This window comes from Lepidochelys kempii, chromosome 6 (genome assembly GCF_965140285.1).
Source record: "Lepidochelys kempii isolate rLepKem1 chromosome 6, rLepKem1.hap1, whole genome shotgun sequence".
Classification (NCBI taxonomy): Eukaryota; Metazoa; Chordata; order Testudines; family Cheloniidae; genus Lepidochelys; species Lepidochelys kempii.
Window position 1 is genome coordinate 19,120,382 of NC_136385.1, and position 14,957 is coordinate 19,135,338.

The 14,957-nt window shown below is 47.0% G+C and overlaps 1 protein-coding gene across 1 annotated transcript in view; it reads left to right on the plus strand.

Annotated features, from left to right (window-relative positions):
* Positions 1–14,957, plus strand: part of LOC140912507 (NACHT, LRR and PYD domains-containing protein 12) — a 284,723-nt gene that overhangs the window by 33,585 nt on the left and 236,181 nt on the right. Inside the window, exons 3-4 of the mRNA XM_073346992.2 lie at positions 770–808; positions 1,597–3,307. Of these exons, the coding sequence (XP_073203093.2) occupies positions 770–808; positions 1,597–3,307 (1,750 nt within the window). The remainder of the gene's footprint in view (positions 1–769; positions 809–1,596; positions 3,308–14,957) is intronic.

Sequence of the window (14,957 nt, forward strand, 5' to 3'; positions counted from 1 at the left end):
GGGGGCAAGGGCCAGAGAGTGGAGTAGGGACCAGGCAGCTGCCCTGCAGGGAGGGGGAGCAGCAGGGCTCCCGGCTCAGCATGGCCAGGAGAGGGAAGACTCCCAGCATCCCAGTGGCTGGGAGCTGCCTCCTGCCTGGCAGTTTTGCCCCTTGGTTCGGGGAAGCTCTGTGCAGCAGCGAGGAGGAGCCAGAGCAGGAGCTGCTGCCACTGGGAGAGGAGCAGGGATCGTGTTTTGCCAGGCAGTAATGGAGCTTCCGGCTGCTGGGCTGGCTGCCTCCAGCGCTGCTCCTCTGCCACCTGGATCTCTGGGATACACCCAGAGGGCTTCCAGGACCCAAGGCAAGCCAGGGCTATGTGCACACAGGAAAGCAATAGGGCTTGGATCCTAGGTCCCAGCTTAACACGGGCTCAAACCCTCCAGCCCTGCAAGGTCCTGGGACCCTAGATCTGAGGCCTAGGTTAGCACAATTGGTGCATGGACACAAGGGGGGTTAGACTGAGCCCAGGCTTACATTGCTGTGTAGACATACCGTACGTGGCTACTCCAGTGGTTTTAAAAAAAAGAGTATTGCTTCTGGTGGACGTTTTGAACAAGTCACTGAACTAGTGTCGCCAAAGAAATTCTCTTTGCCTGCCTCAATCCTGGGTTTACTAGGGAGCTTATTACTGCAGAGACCCCTGAACGAATGACTTGTCCTAATGTCCTGAACTGCGTGATACTCTGTGATTTTTGTTGCACTAACATTCATGTGAAATTTCTCTTTCAGCTTTGGGTCCTCAGCAAACACCTGAAACATCAGCAAATGGTATGTGACATTCAATAAGGAATTGCATTGCATAGTTACCAGTAATTACCAGCATTAGGCTAGGTCAGCCAGACATTGGATTTACTTGCAGAAATAATAAGTAACCCCTCAGAGCACAGTCTCGTCAGATCACGCCGGTTACGCAGGGTTGGATGGGGGATGAGGAAATGCATGGGGAGATCTCCAGGAAAGAATCAGGGGCTGCAGAACATGGTGCTGGTGAGGAGGTGGAGCTCTTGTCTCAGGCAGTACTGACCCCGTGCAGCAGCATGATGCTGGAAGGCCCTCTCCTGCTAGGGACGCCATCTTTTAAACAAGTCAAAATAACGAGAGGTCAACAGTTGTGGTCACTGAAAGTGCTGTGGGACTTTTTTAAACCTCTGAGCCCTGGACAAATTTTAAGTTATATTTAGTTCTGTTCTTTGCACCTAAATTCCCACTACTGTTTCAGTTATACCTGTCATTCTCCATCACTTTGTTACAGAGTGCCATTGTGCACTGTTAAACACCTGACAGGTTTCATCCTAGATATAGCTACATTTCAGTAACTGATGAAGTGATTCTTATATATATATAAATGCAGAGAGGGCCTGAGCCTACGCTTTTTTTCTCATATGACTAATTTCAGTGGGGCCACTGATGTGAGTAAGGATTGGGCCCAGAGTTAATTTATATCAGGATACCTTATGATGAAACATGCACTATAAACTTACTGAAACAGTATTCTTGTTTAAATGGCGTTATTGTAGCATTACAGTAATATCTAATGCTTCATGTCACTAACTCAGCTTACAGGGTGAAGTACAGAGAACATATACGAAACAAATACAGCGCAATAAAAGACATGAACGCTCGTCTTGGTGAGAATGTGAAGCTAAACAGCAGATACACAAAACTGATCATTGTAAAGGAACATCGTCACAAAAAGCAGAGAGAAAATGAAATAATGGCCTCGGGACGGAGACATGAAGAAATCATATCTAACTACGCTAGTTCCATCACCATAGGCCATTTATTTGAACTTGATGAAGATGGACAATTACCACAAATTGTCATGTTGCTGGGACCTGCAGGAATTGGAAAAACACTGACCGCAATAAAGATCATGTTGGACTGGGCAAATGGAGAACTGTATCAGAGCAGGTTTGATTATGTTTTCTACATAAATTGTAGGGAACTTAACTTTGTCAGTGAGCAGGGAAGTATTGAAGATTTGATCTTCAAGAACTGTGCTGATCAAAATGCACCAACTAAAGAGATTTTGATGAATCCAGAAAAACTCCTGTTCATAATTGACGGTTTTGATGAACTGAGATTTTCCTTTAATCAGTCAGAAAGTAATTTCTCCTCTGATCCCTGTGAGAAGCAGTCAGTGGAAATTGTACTGAGCAGTTTATTTAGGAAAAAAGTGCTTCACAAATCCTACTTAATAATTACTACAAGGCCAACAGCTCTGGAGAAACTCAAGCAGTGTTTGGAAGATGGACATTGTGCAGAACGTTATGCAGAGATTCTGGGGTTTTCTGAAAATGCGAGAGAAGAATATTTTCACAAGTTCTTTAGGAATGAAGAACAAGCAATAAAAGCCTATAACTTTGTAGAAGACCGTGAAATGCTCTTCACCATGTGCTTTATTCCCATTGTGTGTTGGATCATCTGCACTGTTCTGAAACAACAGATGGAAGCAGGTGAAGATCTTGCACAAACTTCAAGAACAGTCACTGATGTCTACGTGCTCTATCTCTCCAGTCTGATGAAAGGTCACAGCAGTAATTCAAAGCAACAGATACAAATGAACTTGAAGGGACTTTGTTCCTTGGCTGCAGATGGAGTAAGGAGGCAGAAAATACTCTTTGAGGAAGATGAAATCAAGCAGCATGGCTTAGATACAGCTGACTCTCTCTTTCTGAATGAGAACATGTTTCAGAAAGACCTTGACTGTGAACATGTCTACAGCTTCATTCACCTGAGTTTTCAAGAATTTTTTGCAGCTTTATCTTGTGTGTTGCAGAAAGAAGAAACAACAGTGGAAGATTCAGAAACTATTTTGAAAAATGTCAAGATGTTGTTGAAAAGGGATACAAACAATGGGAATTATTCCACATTAACAGTGCGATTCCTGTTTGGTCTTTTAAATGATGAGAGAAAGGAGGAGAGGGAGAAAATGCTTAGCTGTAAAATTTCACCACTAATTAAAGAAACTTTAGTAAAGTGGGTTGAAGAAAAACCCACTGTGTCATTGTTCAGTTATGTTGGTAAGAAGATGACTTCCTATCTTGAGGCGTTTCACTGTTTGTATGAAATTCAAGAAAAAAAAATTGTGCAGAGTGCAATGAATCGTTACACTCGGCTAATATTAACTGAGCATAACTTTACCAAAATGGATGAAATTGTTCTTTCATTCTGTATAAAGCATTGCTGTAAACTGGAGTCACTTTGTCTAAGACAGTGTTCCTTTCAAGATGAAGATATGCCAAGACCGTGCAAGCAGCCACGTCGGTGAGTGTTGTCTGAGCTCCAAAAACACCTACATAATTTAAGTAGTAAAACATACATTATTTTTTAAATGTTGATTCCCCCTGCCCTAGATTTTCGTAGCTCACAAATGGCTGAATGATCCACCATAAAAGTGACAGAATTTTAAGACTGTGGCAGGACCACTCCCCATTCACCCAAAATCTTAAAAGCATAGAAATAAGAAGTTAAGGGGAAAGACTTGTGCACTCCTTTCCACCTTCTTGTTGCCTACACACTGTCAATAACATACTACAGTGTTCCATTTGGCTTTCATCTTCATCTCCAACAGCTACCAAAAGCAATATGTACCCCAACTTCATCACACTTACACTCCAGTGCAAAACCTTATGGAGTGCTAGAGTGTGAAGCTAGAGGGAAGGAGAGATGAAGATGTGGATGGCTGTGATCTTTTTAGAGTTGGAGTGGGTGTTTCAGAGTCAGCAAGAGAAGGGGAGGAGAAAGGAGAGGAGTGGGCATGAGGTTAGACAGGATGGCAGCAGAGGGGCCAAGGTGGTGGAGGGGATGACTGTAGGAGGTAGACAGGGTGGGGATGGAGGGAAGGCCCAGGTTAGGGCAGATATGGTCAGAGGTCAGGAGGAGGTTACAGTTGGGGGACCTATATTTATTTGTGCTGGTGGGAGGAGATGGGAGATTGTGATGGAGTAGGTGGGAATTGTCGAGGGGTGAGGGAAAACAAGAAACGGGAAATAAGGTAGAGGGAGTGGAGAGGAGGAGCCACAGCTGCTCTGATGCAGAAGTGGGGGTGTGATGAGAACCATGGGTGATTGACAAGATTATGAACAGCAACAACAAAAACTCAAACAAAAAAAAAGAATTTCGTTACAAAGTTCTAACAAGTCTCTACAGAGCTCGTGCAAACTGAGATTTTTTTCAAGGTCTTATAACTTGGCCATATTTTATGTGGATTTTCATGCGACAGGGAGGCACATTTTGCTGTTCCCAAGGACCACCCTCCTGCCAAATTTAAAGTCCCTGCTCCAAAACATGGGGAGCTAGAGCCTCTCAGGGAAAAGGTTGCAAGAATTGTTTTTAACATGGGCAGAACAACCTAGTTCTCAGAAAAGGCTGAACCATTTCAGTGGCAACTTTCACAGTATTCAGCCCGGTGGAAACACCAAGCATGGACAATTTCAGTCCAAATGGTTAAAACTTGGCAAAGTTATAAGCAACTGAAAACAGGGACGTTTCCAGCAATCGTAATAATAGGAATTGCTACCAGCTCTGCCTATAATAATTGTTGTATAAGCTCTGTCTGTTATAATGTATAGATACGGTGCCTTGCACTCTGGGATCCTAATCCTGGCTCGGACCTCCAGGGGCTACTGTACTGCAAATAATCAATGATAATCACTTTGGTTCTGTGCACTAGATCCCACCTAGGGGAATCCAGTGAATTGTTTTAACTTTCTTCTTTTTGTTGTTTCACTGACTGGAGAGTGGTAAAAAAAAAATTACTTTTTGACCTACGGTGAAGATCTCTATTTTTAGAGTGTCCTAATCCAGGAATCTCTTGTCCAATTTACTTGAAATTTGATAGAAAAATTCAACCTCTACCACAAACCTAACCAGACTACTCAGCTGGTGTTTGGCACCCACTTCCCCTTTGGGGAAGGAATATTTAAGTTGTTCAGGGTAAATGTTGGATCTCCAATGTGGCTTAAGCCCTAGTAATGTGCCAGAGACAGTAATTTGCACATAGGCAGTGGGTCTGGGGCTCTTTCCAAGCCAGAGTGTTTGCAGGCAGCCTGATGTGTAACTCAGTTTTGTTTTTCCTAGTTTTCAGATTGTGACGGGTCATATAGGCCCCACCCTGGCAAGGAGGAGATTAATGAGGGCCTGTGGATCCTGTTAGTCTCACCCTATTACAGCTGCAGCAGATGTTAGGTGTGGAGCTTGGAGTTAAAAGAAGACAGCCTAGCTCTGTTGGGTGCTGTCCAGGAAGTAGATCAGAGCCCTGCTTCCCTCTGTGAGGGAAGCCTGTTTACACCCAGGAGTCTGAGGTAGCTTTCCAGTTGGACGAGTCTCAAAGTGGATGGGACGACTGCCGACTGGGCCCTGGGGGACTGACGAAAGGACTGGCTATTGGAGACAGGCTCAGAGTAAAAGGGCGGGGTCCTGCTGTGGGGCGGCCCTATTAAGAGTTTTTGGTTTTCTTATTTTGGGACTTTAATACCTCGGAAGGCGAGAACTGAAGAGTGGCTTAGCCAGAGGGCGAAAGCACCACTGCCCTGGACCTCCCAAGAGGCAGTGGCTGATCATTGTAGGCCCTGAGGCAGGGTGCATCATGTTCTGGCAGGCCATGAGGCTTCTGTGGAGCAAACCCTGTCACACAGAAGATGAAGTGACGCCACTCTCCACACTTTACAAGGGTACAAGGCAGAGCTGGGCAAGCTTAACTCTACATTAAAAAACTTCTAGACAGCTAATATCAGTTATACACAGGTACTGTTTGTGGAGCATTTTATAGCATTTTAATCATAACCATAAATCTGTGCACCAAACCAAATGTGCCAACATATCTGCCACTGCCAAAATGCCACCACTAAATTTGAGGGATTTTTTCATCAAATGCCACTGTAGTATGGGGGCAAACTTCCCAAGGCTCAGAAAAAGAAACTCAGGATTTCAAACCTCACCTCTTCTAAGTGCTGCTTGTATCCCTATGCAATTCACTACCCTTTTCATTGACCAAGGTCATGAGCCCCAACCTTACAAGGCAGTTCCCAAAGACCTGCTGAACACACCCAGTTGTTTAAAGAAACTGGCAGAGAGATTATGTAGGGTCACTGCTGGGACAGACCTCAGCTCTTTCACACAACAAACCCCAATTCTATCCGCTGAATCATACTGCTTTTCAGGTTTGTTACAGAAGCAAAACTTGTGTAAATGCCTATAAACTACATTCCTCTCCCCAAGCCATGGATAGAATCCAAGGTTCCTGATCAACAATATTCTACTGCTGATTAGTAAATACTTGAGGAACCCTCTGTGAAAGTGTTTGTCAAGACCTCCTCCAGTGGCTGGTTTACAAGAGTGCTAGCAATTACTCCTGTATTCTTACTCCTAGTGGTTGGACTTTGGCGCCAGGAACTAGAGCTAGGGTCAGAGATGGAGTCAGAGGATGAATCAAGGGTCGAATCCAGAGCCAGAGTCGGGGGTAGGGCAGAGAAGCAGGGATTTGGAACAAGGCAGAAAAACAGGAACCAGGAGTGGAGGATGATCTGGGATAAAGACAGCAGGAACCAGGAACAGGCTGGGAGGCAGGAACAGGCAGGAAGACAGGGCTAAGGAATCAGGCATGTAGGCATGGTCCAAAATGGTAGCCAGCCAGGGATCCGGCAACTTGCATCCTTCTGGCTTAAGTAGTCCGTCCGAGCTAATTGTTGGGGCTGGATGTCTCCCCCAATCAGAAGCTTCATGGACAGAACCCTTTGTGAACTAAAGCTCCTCCAGCCCCCTTCTCCACTGATTCCAGTTGTAGCCTTTTATCTTATATTCGTAGGGTCTGATGGATGCATTGCCAATTCATCATCAGTAGAGGAACGGTTCCTGCTGGAGTTTTCCAGTAGAGAATCTCAGAGCCCTCTTTCATCTTGTGATTCTGACTGCACCTAACACTCTGCATGTGCATGAAAGTATCAACCCACTTTTTCCTTACTTGTATTTTATCCCCCAAGAATATTGTGCAACACTGTTTTTCATAGGTTGTTTATAGTTCCTTTTATTCTCATTAGTATCTATGAACAATGTGTACCCTGCGGTTACGGCACATGTTGGAAAAATGTGAATACAAGGTATCTTGTAGTAATTTACTGTATATTGCTGTTAATTTTTCTCACTACCACCCATTGGCTCATCTTTTCTCAGAATCTTGGGGCATCAGGTCATTCTTTGGTCACTTACTTATGTCAAGCATTTCTTAAGCCTAAGGCCTAATATGGCTAAACCGACATTTTATTTCGGCCCTACTTTACTTAGATACCTAAATATATATTGATCACTTCTAAATACTTATCAGTCTTATATTTCTATGATCCTTAAATCTATTTAGCATGCAATGATTATATATAACATGCTATATGAGTTAATCATAACATCACACAACATACAATGAATAGGGTTGCCAGGTGTCCGGTTTTCAACCAGAATGCCCGATCAAAAAGGGACCCTGGTGGCTCCAGTAAGCACCACTGACTGGACCATTAAAAGTCCAATCAGCAGCACAGCGGGGCTAAGGCAGGATCCCTGACTGCCGTGGTTCCGCGCAGCTCCCGGAAGCAGTGGCATGTCCCCCCTCCAGCTCCTATGTGTAGGGGCAGCTAGGGGGTTCCGCACGCTGACCATGCTGCAAGTGCCAGCTCTGCTGTTCCACGGCCAGTGGGAGCTGTAGGGTAAGTGTCAACACACGGGATGGTGTGCAGAGCGATCTGACCACGCCTCTGCATAGGAGCCAGATTGGGGACATGCTGCTCCTTCTGGAAGCAGCCTGAGATAAGTGCTGCCCAAAGTCTGCATCCCTGACCCCCTTATAGAATCACAGAATATCAGGGTTGGAAGGGACCTCAGGAGGTCATCTAGTCCAATCCCCTGCTCAAAGCAGGACCGATCCCCAACTAAATCATCCCAGCCAGGGCTCTGTCAAGCCTGCCCTTAAAAACTTCTAGGGAAGGAGATTCCACCACCTCCCTAGGTAACGCATTCCAGTGTTTCACCACCCTCCTAGTGAAAGTTTTTCCTAATATCCAACCTAAATCTCCCCACTGCAACTTGAGACCATTACTCCTTGTTCTGTCATCTGCTACCGCTGAGAACAGTCTAGAGCCATCCTCTTTGGAATCCCCTTTCAGGTAGTTGAAAGCAGCTATCAAATCCCCCCTCATTCTTCTCTTCTGAAGACTAAACATCCCCACTTCCCTCAGCCTCTCCTCATAAGTCATGTGTTCCAGTCCCCTAATCATTTTTGTTGCCCTCTGCTGGACACTCTCCAATTTTTCCACATCCTTCTTGTAGTGTGGGGCCCAAAACTGGACACAGTACTCCAGATGAGGCCTCACCAATGTCGAATAGAACGATCACGTCCCTCGATCTGCTGGCAATGCCCCTACTTATACATCTCAAAATGCCATTGGCCTTCTTGGCAACAAGGGCACACTGTTTACTCATATCCAACGTTTCATCCACTGTAACCCCTAGGTCCTTCCCTGCAGAAACTGCTGCCGAGCCATTCAGTCCCTAGTCTGTAGCGGTGCATGGGATTCTTCCGTCCTAAGTGCAGGACTCTGCACTTGTCCTTGTTGAAACTCATCAGATTTCGCTTGGCCCAATCCTCCAATTTGTCTAGGTCCCTCTGTATCCTATCCCTGCCCTCCAGTGCATCTACCACTCCTCCCAATTTAGTGTCATCTGCAAACTTGCTGAGGGTGCAATCCACACCATCCTCCAGATCATTTATGAAGATATTGAACAAAACTGGACCCAGGACCGACCCCTGGGGCACTCCACTTGATACCAGCTGCCAACTAGACATGGAGCCATTGATCACTACCCGTTGAGCCCGACAATCGAGCCAGCTTTCTATCCACCTTATAGTCCATTCATCCAGCCCATACTTCTTTAACTTGCTGGCAAGAATACTGTGGGAGACCATGTCAAAAGCTTTGCTAAAGTCAAGGAACAACACATCCACTGCTTTCCCTTCATCCACAGAGCCAGTTATCTCGTCATAGAAGGCAATTAGATTAGTCAGGCATGACTTTCCCTTGGTGAATCCATGCTGACTGTCCTTGATCACTTTCCTCTCCTCTAAGTGCTTCAGAATTGATTCCTTGAGGACCTACTCCATGATTTTTCCAGGGACTGAGGTGAGGCTGACTGGCCTGTAGTTCCCAGGATCCTCCTTCTTCCCTTTTTTAAACATGGGCACTACATTAGACTTTTTCCAGTCATCCGGGACCTCCCCCGATCGCCATGAGTTTTCAAAGATAATGGCCAATGGCTCCACAATCACGTCCGCCAACTCCTTTAGCACTCTCGGATGCAACACATCCGGCCCCATGGACTTGTGGTCGTCCAGCTTTTCTAAATAGTCCAGGACCACTTCTTTCTCCACAGAGGGCTGGTCACCTCCTCCCCATGCTGTGCTGCCCAGTGCAGTAGTCTGGGAGCTGACCGTGTTCGTGAAGACAGAGGCAAAAAAAGCATTGAGTACATTAGCTTTTTCCACATCCTTTGTCACTAGGTTGCCTCCCTCATTCAGTAAGGGGCCCACATTTTCCTTGACTTTCTTCTTGTTGCTAACATACCTGAAGAAACCCTTCTTGTTTCTCTTAACATCTCTTGCTAGCTACAACTCCAGGTGTGATTTGGCCTTCCTGATTTCACTCCTGCAAGCCCGAGCAATATTTTTATACTCCTTTCCTCCTCATGTTATTCTCCCAGGGGATCTTGCCCATCAGTTCCCGGAGGGAGTCAAAGTCTGCTTTTCTAAAGTCCAGGGTCTGTATTCTGCTACTCTCCTTTCTTCCTTGTGTTACGATCCTGAACTCGACCATTTCATGGTCACTGCCTCCCAGGTTCCCATCCACTTTTGCTTCCCCTACTAATTCTTCCCGGTTTGTGAGCAGCAGGTCAAGAACAGCTCTGCCCCTAGTTGGTTCCTCCAACACTTGCAGCAGGAAATTGTCCCCTACATTTTCCAAAAACTTCCTGGATTGCCTGTGCACCTCTGTATTGCTCTCCCAGCAGATATCAGGGTGATTGAAGTCTCCCATGAGAACCAGGGCCTGTGATCTAGTAACTTCTGCGAGTTGCTGGAAGAAAGCCTCGTCCACCTCATCCTCCTGGTTCGGTGGTCTATAGCAGACTCCCACCACGACTTCACCCTTGTTGCTCACACTTCTAAACTTAATCCAGAAACTCTCAGGTTTTTCTGCAGTTTCATACTTGAGCTCTGAGCAGTCATACTGCTCTCTTACATACAGTGCAACTCCCCCACCTTTTCTGCCCTGCCTGTCCTTCCTGAACAGCTTATATCCATCCATGACAGTACTCCAGTCTCTGTTATTCCAATCACATCATAATTCCTTGACTGTGCCAGGACTTCCAGTTCTCCCTGCTTGTTTCCCAGGCTTCGTGCATTTGTATATAGGCACTTGAGGTAACCTGCTGATCGCTCCTCTTTCTCAGTACGAGGCAGGAGCCCTCCCTTCTCACGCGCTCCTGCTCGTGCCTCCTCCCGGTATCCCACTTTCCTGCTTACCTCAGGGCTTTGGTCTCCTTCCCCTGGTGAACTTAGTTTAAAGCCCTCCTCACTAGGTTAGCCAGCCTGCTTGCAAAGATGCTCTTCCCTCTCTTCATTAGGTGGAGCCCATCTCTGCCTAGCACTCCTTCTTGGAACACCATCCCATGGTCAAAGAATCCAAAGCCTTCTCTCCGACACCACCTGCATAGCCATTCGTTGACTTCCACGATTCGACGGTCTCTACCCAGGCCTTTTCCTTCCACGGGGAGGATGGACGAGAACACCACTTGCACCTCAAACTCCTTTATCCTTCTTCCCAGAGCCACGTAGTCTGCAGTGATCCGCTCAAGGTCATTCTTGGCAGTATCATTGGTGCCCACGTGAAGAAGCAGGAAGGGGTAGCGATCTGAGGGCTTGATGAGTCTCGGCAGTCTCTCTGTCACATCGCAAATCTTAGCTCCTGGCAAGCAGCAGACTTCTCGGTTTTCCTGGTCGGGGCGGCAGATAGATGACTCAGCCCCCTGAAGAGAGAGTCCCCGACCACCACCACCCGCCTCCTTCTCTTGGGAGCGGTGGTCGTGGAACCCCCAACCCTAGGACAGTGCATCCCATGCCTTCCAATTGGCGGAGTCTCCTTCTGCTCCCTTCCCTCAGACGTATCATCTGGTCCACTCTCCGCATTAGTACCTGTGGAGAGAACATGAAAACGGTTACTTATGTGTATATGCCCTGCTGGTACATGGATGTTCCCCTTTTTCTTCTGGAGGTCACATGATGCCAAATTTCTTCACCATCCTTCTGTCCCCGATGTGCAGCCTGCTCTGAATCTTCAGAACCTTGTGCCTGTAGAAGCCTATCCTGACATCCGTCCAGGAAATCTTCAGTTTCTCTTATGCAACGCAGGGTCGATACCTGTTGTTCCAGACCTTGAACCTTCTCTTCCAGTATGGAGACCAGCTTGCACTTTGTACAGACAAAGTCGCATCTGTCCTGTGGAAGAAAGACAAACATAGCACATCCAGTGCAGGTCACAACAGCTGAACATGAACACCCCCTATCCATATTACCTTCCTTCTACAAGCTTCCTCAGGAGTTGTAGTAATTACTCAGAGAATCCGGCAAGATGTAAGCCTCAGTGGGCTCTCCCCAGGCGAATTCCCAGGCAAACTCCTTTTGTTCGCTGCTCAGCTGGTTTGCAATTGACTGGCTTTTTATGCAGTTAGGCCTACTTAAGGCTCACCCCTTCCGCACCCCAAGCTGCTGCCCCAGCCATGATCCCCCTCCTGCCCTCCAAACCCTCGATCCCAGGCCGGAGCACCGTCCTGCACCCCAAACCCCTCATCCCCAGCCCAGAGCCCACACCCCTAGCCAGAGCCCTCACCCCCTTGTGCCCCAACCCCCTGTCCAAGCCCTGATCCCCTCCTGCCCTCTGAATCCCTTGGTCCCAGCCTGGAGCCCCCTCCTGCACCTCAAATCCCTCATCCCTGGCCCCACACCAAAGCCCACACCCCCCAGCTGGAGCCCTCATCCCTCTGCACCCCAACCCCCTTCCCCAGCCTGGTGAAAATGAGCGAGTGAGTGAGAGTGGGTAGAGAAAATGACAGAGGGAAGGGGGGTAGAGGGAGCAAGGGTGGGGCCTCAGAGAAGGGGTGTGTCAGGTCCTTGGAGAGTTTTGGGGAGAGAGAGAGAGGTGGCCTTTCATGTAGGTACCTTGTTTTAACATCGGGGGGTTCCCTACTTATGGTTTCTGCTCAACAGGAGAGATACTGTGCTCTAGGTCCGATCATATGAGGGTGAGCAGGTTTTGGCAGGGACATGTCCCCAGAGAGTTATGAGGCTTGAGGATGTAGGAGGTTTTAGGTTTCGAGTCTTTTGGTCAGTATTATATTCTCCCTTCTGGGACAGAGCATCGGCCTTGCTATTTTCAGTTCCTGGATGATAGAAGATTAGAAAATCAGAGCAAAAAAAGAATAAGGCCTAACCAAGTTGTCATTGGCTGAGGACCTTAGCGCTGTGCACATACTCTAGTGTACACCTGGATGCAGTACCAGGCCCCTTCTAGATAGTGATGCCACCCTTCAAAGGCAATCTTAATTGCCAACAGTTCTTTGTCTAAAATGCTGTAATTTTGCTGTGTGGTGTGAATTTTCTGAAGTAAAAAGTCCATAGATGTAGCAATTGTTGATGACTGTGCCTTTGGAATAGCACCACTCCAGTTGCCAAGCTGGAAGCATCCACTTCAATAGTGAAGGCTTGCGTGGCATCAGTGTGGACCAATACAGGAGTCGTGATAAACGTGAGTTTTATTTTCTTAAAGGCCTGTTGGGCCTTGGGAGAGCAGAGGATCCCTGTGTTTTTCTGGAGCAGGGCAGTAAGGGAGCAATCCGCTCTGAAAATATCAGGATGAACCACAAATAGAAGTTTGCAAACTCCAGGAAATGGTGTAGTTCATGAACATTCTATGGCACTGCCCATTTGAGGACTGCCTTTACCTTGTGTGGCTCTGTTTCAATACCAGTGGGACATAGGATGAAGCCTAAGAAATCTATGCAAGATTGATCAAAGGTGAATTTTTCTAGCTTAGCGCAGAGGCCATGTTAGTGTAGCCTCTTCAGGATGGAACAAAGTACATGGTTGTTGTTCAGCTTTGTCCAAAAAAAATATGTTATCCAGGTATGCTACGATGTATTGGTCCAGAGTGTCCCAAAGTATGTCAATAATAAAATGCTGGAAGGTTGCAGGTGCATTTGTCAAACCAAAGGACATCATGAGCTACTTGTAGTGACCGTACTGAGTTCAAAAGACAAGACTTCCATTCGTCCCTAGCTCCAACATTTACTAGGTTGTACTCCCACCAGAGGTCTAGCTTTGTGTATACCCAAGCGGTGCTTACATGGTCCATTAGTTTGGGAATTAGTGGTAAGAGGTATCAGTTTCTAATGGTGACCTGTATCAGGACCCAGTAGTTCGCACATAGTTGGATTCTTCTTCTTCTTCTTTTTTTTTTTTCAAACTAAGAGAACTAGTACCCCAGCAGGCCAGGTGAACTTACAAATAAAGTCCTTGGATAGGTTATCCTGAAGGTAAGTGCACAGTGCAGCCATCTCGGGCTCAGACATGGCATATATGCAGAATGCCTGAAAAGAATGTTTGCCCCTGGTTGTAACTCGATTGGGCAATCATAGTCCCTGTGCTAGGGCAGGGAGTCTGTTTTTTTTTTTCTCCCAAAGACATCATTGAAGTCACTGTATTTGAATGGAAGTTGAGGACTAGTTCAGTGTGTGGCTCTGCCAGGCCAGCTACCCTGTCTTGAGACCACTAGGGAACTACTGTCCTCTGCCCACTTCCTGCCATTGAGCAGTGCTGCCTGCATAATCCTGAGCGAAAGTTGACTTTTAGTGCACATTAGCAGAGAAAGAGGTTGTGGAGGGCCAGTCATGAGATTGCCAGGATGAGAGGGAAGTGTGGGAAATGGATGGCACTGAACTGTAGGGTCTCTCAATGCCTTTGGATAGTAACCTTGAGAGGAACAGTTTCTGCGGCCACTGGCCCAGAGAATAAAAGGGAACCACTGAGTCCAGAATGGGCTTGGGCCACAGGGGAATTTCTAGTGCCCAGGCTGGTTTTGTGGTGATAATGTTGTATGCTGAGCCAAAGGCAGTGAAGGGCCACTGTGGAAGGAGTGGTTGGGGATGCTCTGGGATTCATAATTCAATTGGCATTTATAGGTGTGATGCCAGTCAAATGGAACTGGCACATGTTCTGATCAGTTTGGGACTTACACTGTCAGGATGCCTAGGCTAGCCCCCTTTGAGCCTGGGGTGGTTTTTTCCCCAGATTCATTTGGGGTTAGGTCCTCATGAGACAGGTGGAGATAATGTGGCCTCCCTAACAGCGGGCCAGGTCTACCTACACTGGCTCAATTGATGGAGCAGAATTTGATAATGGGGAACATGGTTGTGATGCCCCTCTTCTTTCTTTCTGTCACTCACGTAGACTATTGTCTATCCAAATAAAAAGATCTACAAAGGTGTCCATCCTTGACCTCGTCCTGCAAGCCCCATCAAAACTGAAACAATTGGGCTGCCCCACTCCATTCTATGTCCAATATGAGGCAGTAGAAGTGAGCTGTTTAGAAAACAGCTGTGCTTGATCTCTGTCGGAGTTTCTTCAGGGTAGCCTCAGTGGAGTGGTGGTGGTTGGGTCATCAAAGATTCCTCAGCCATCCTGTGGATCACGACCCAGGAGAGGGGCCTTCCAATCTAACCAAGGCCTCAGGGGACCCATGCCCTGATGTGGAGATCCCTGTGGAGGATGTCCAGGCAGAGTTGGAGAGCAATGGGGACTTTCTCCACGAACAGAGGGAGGACC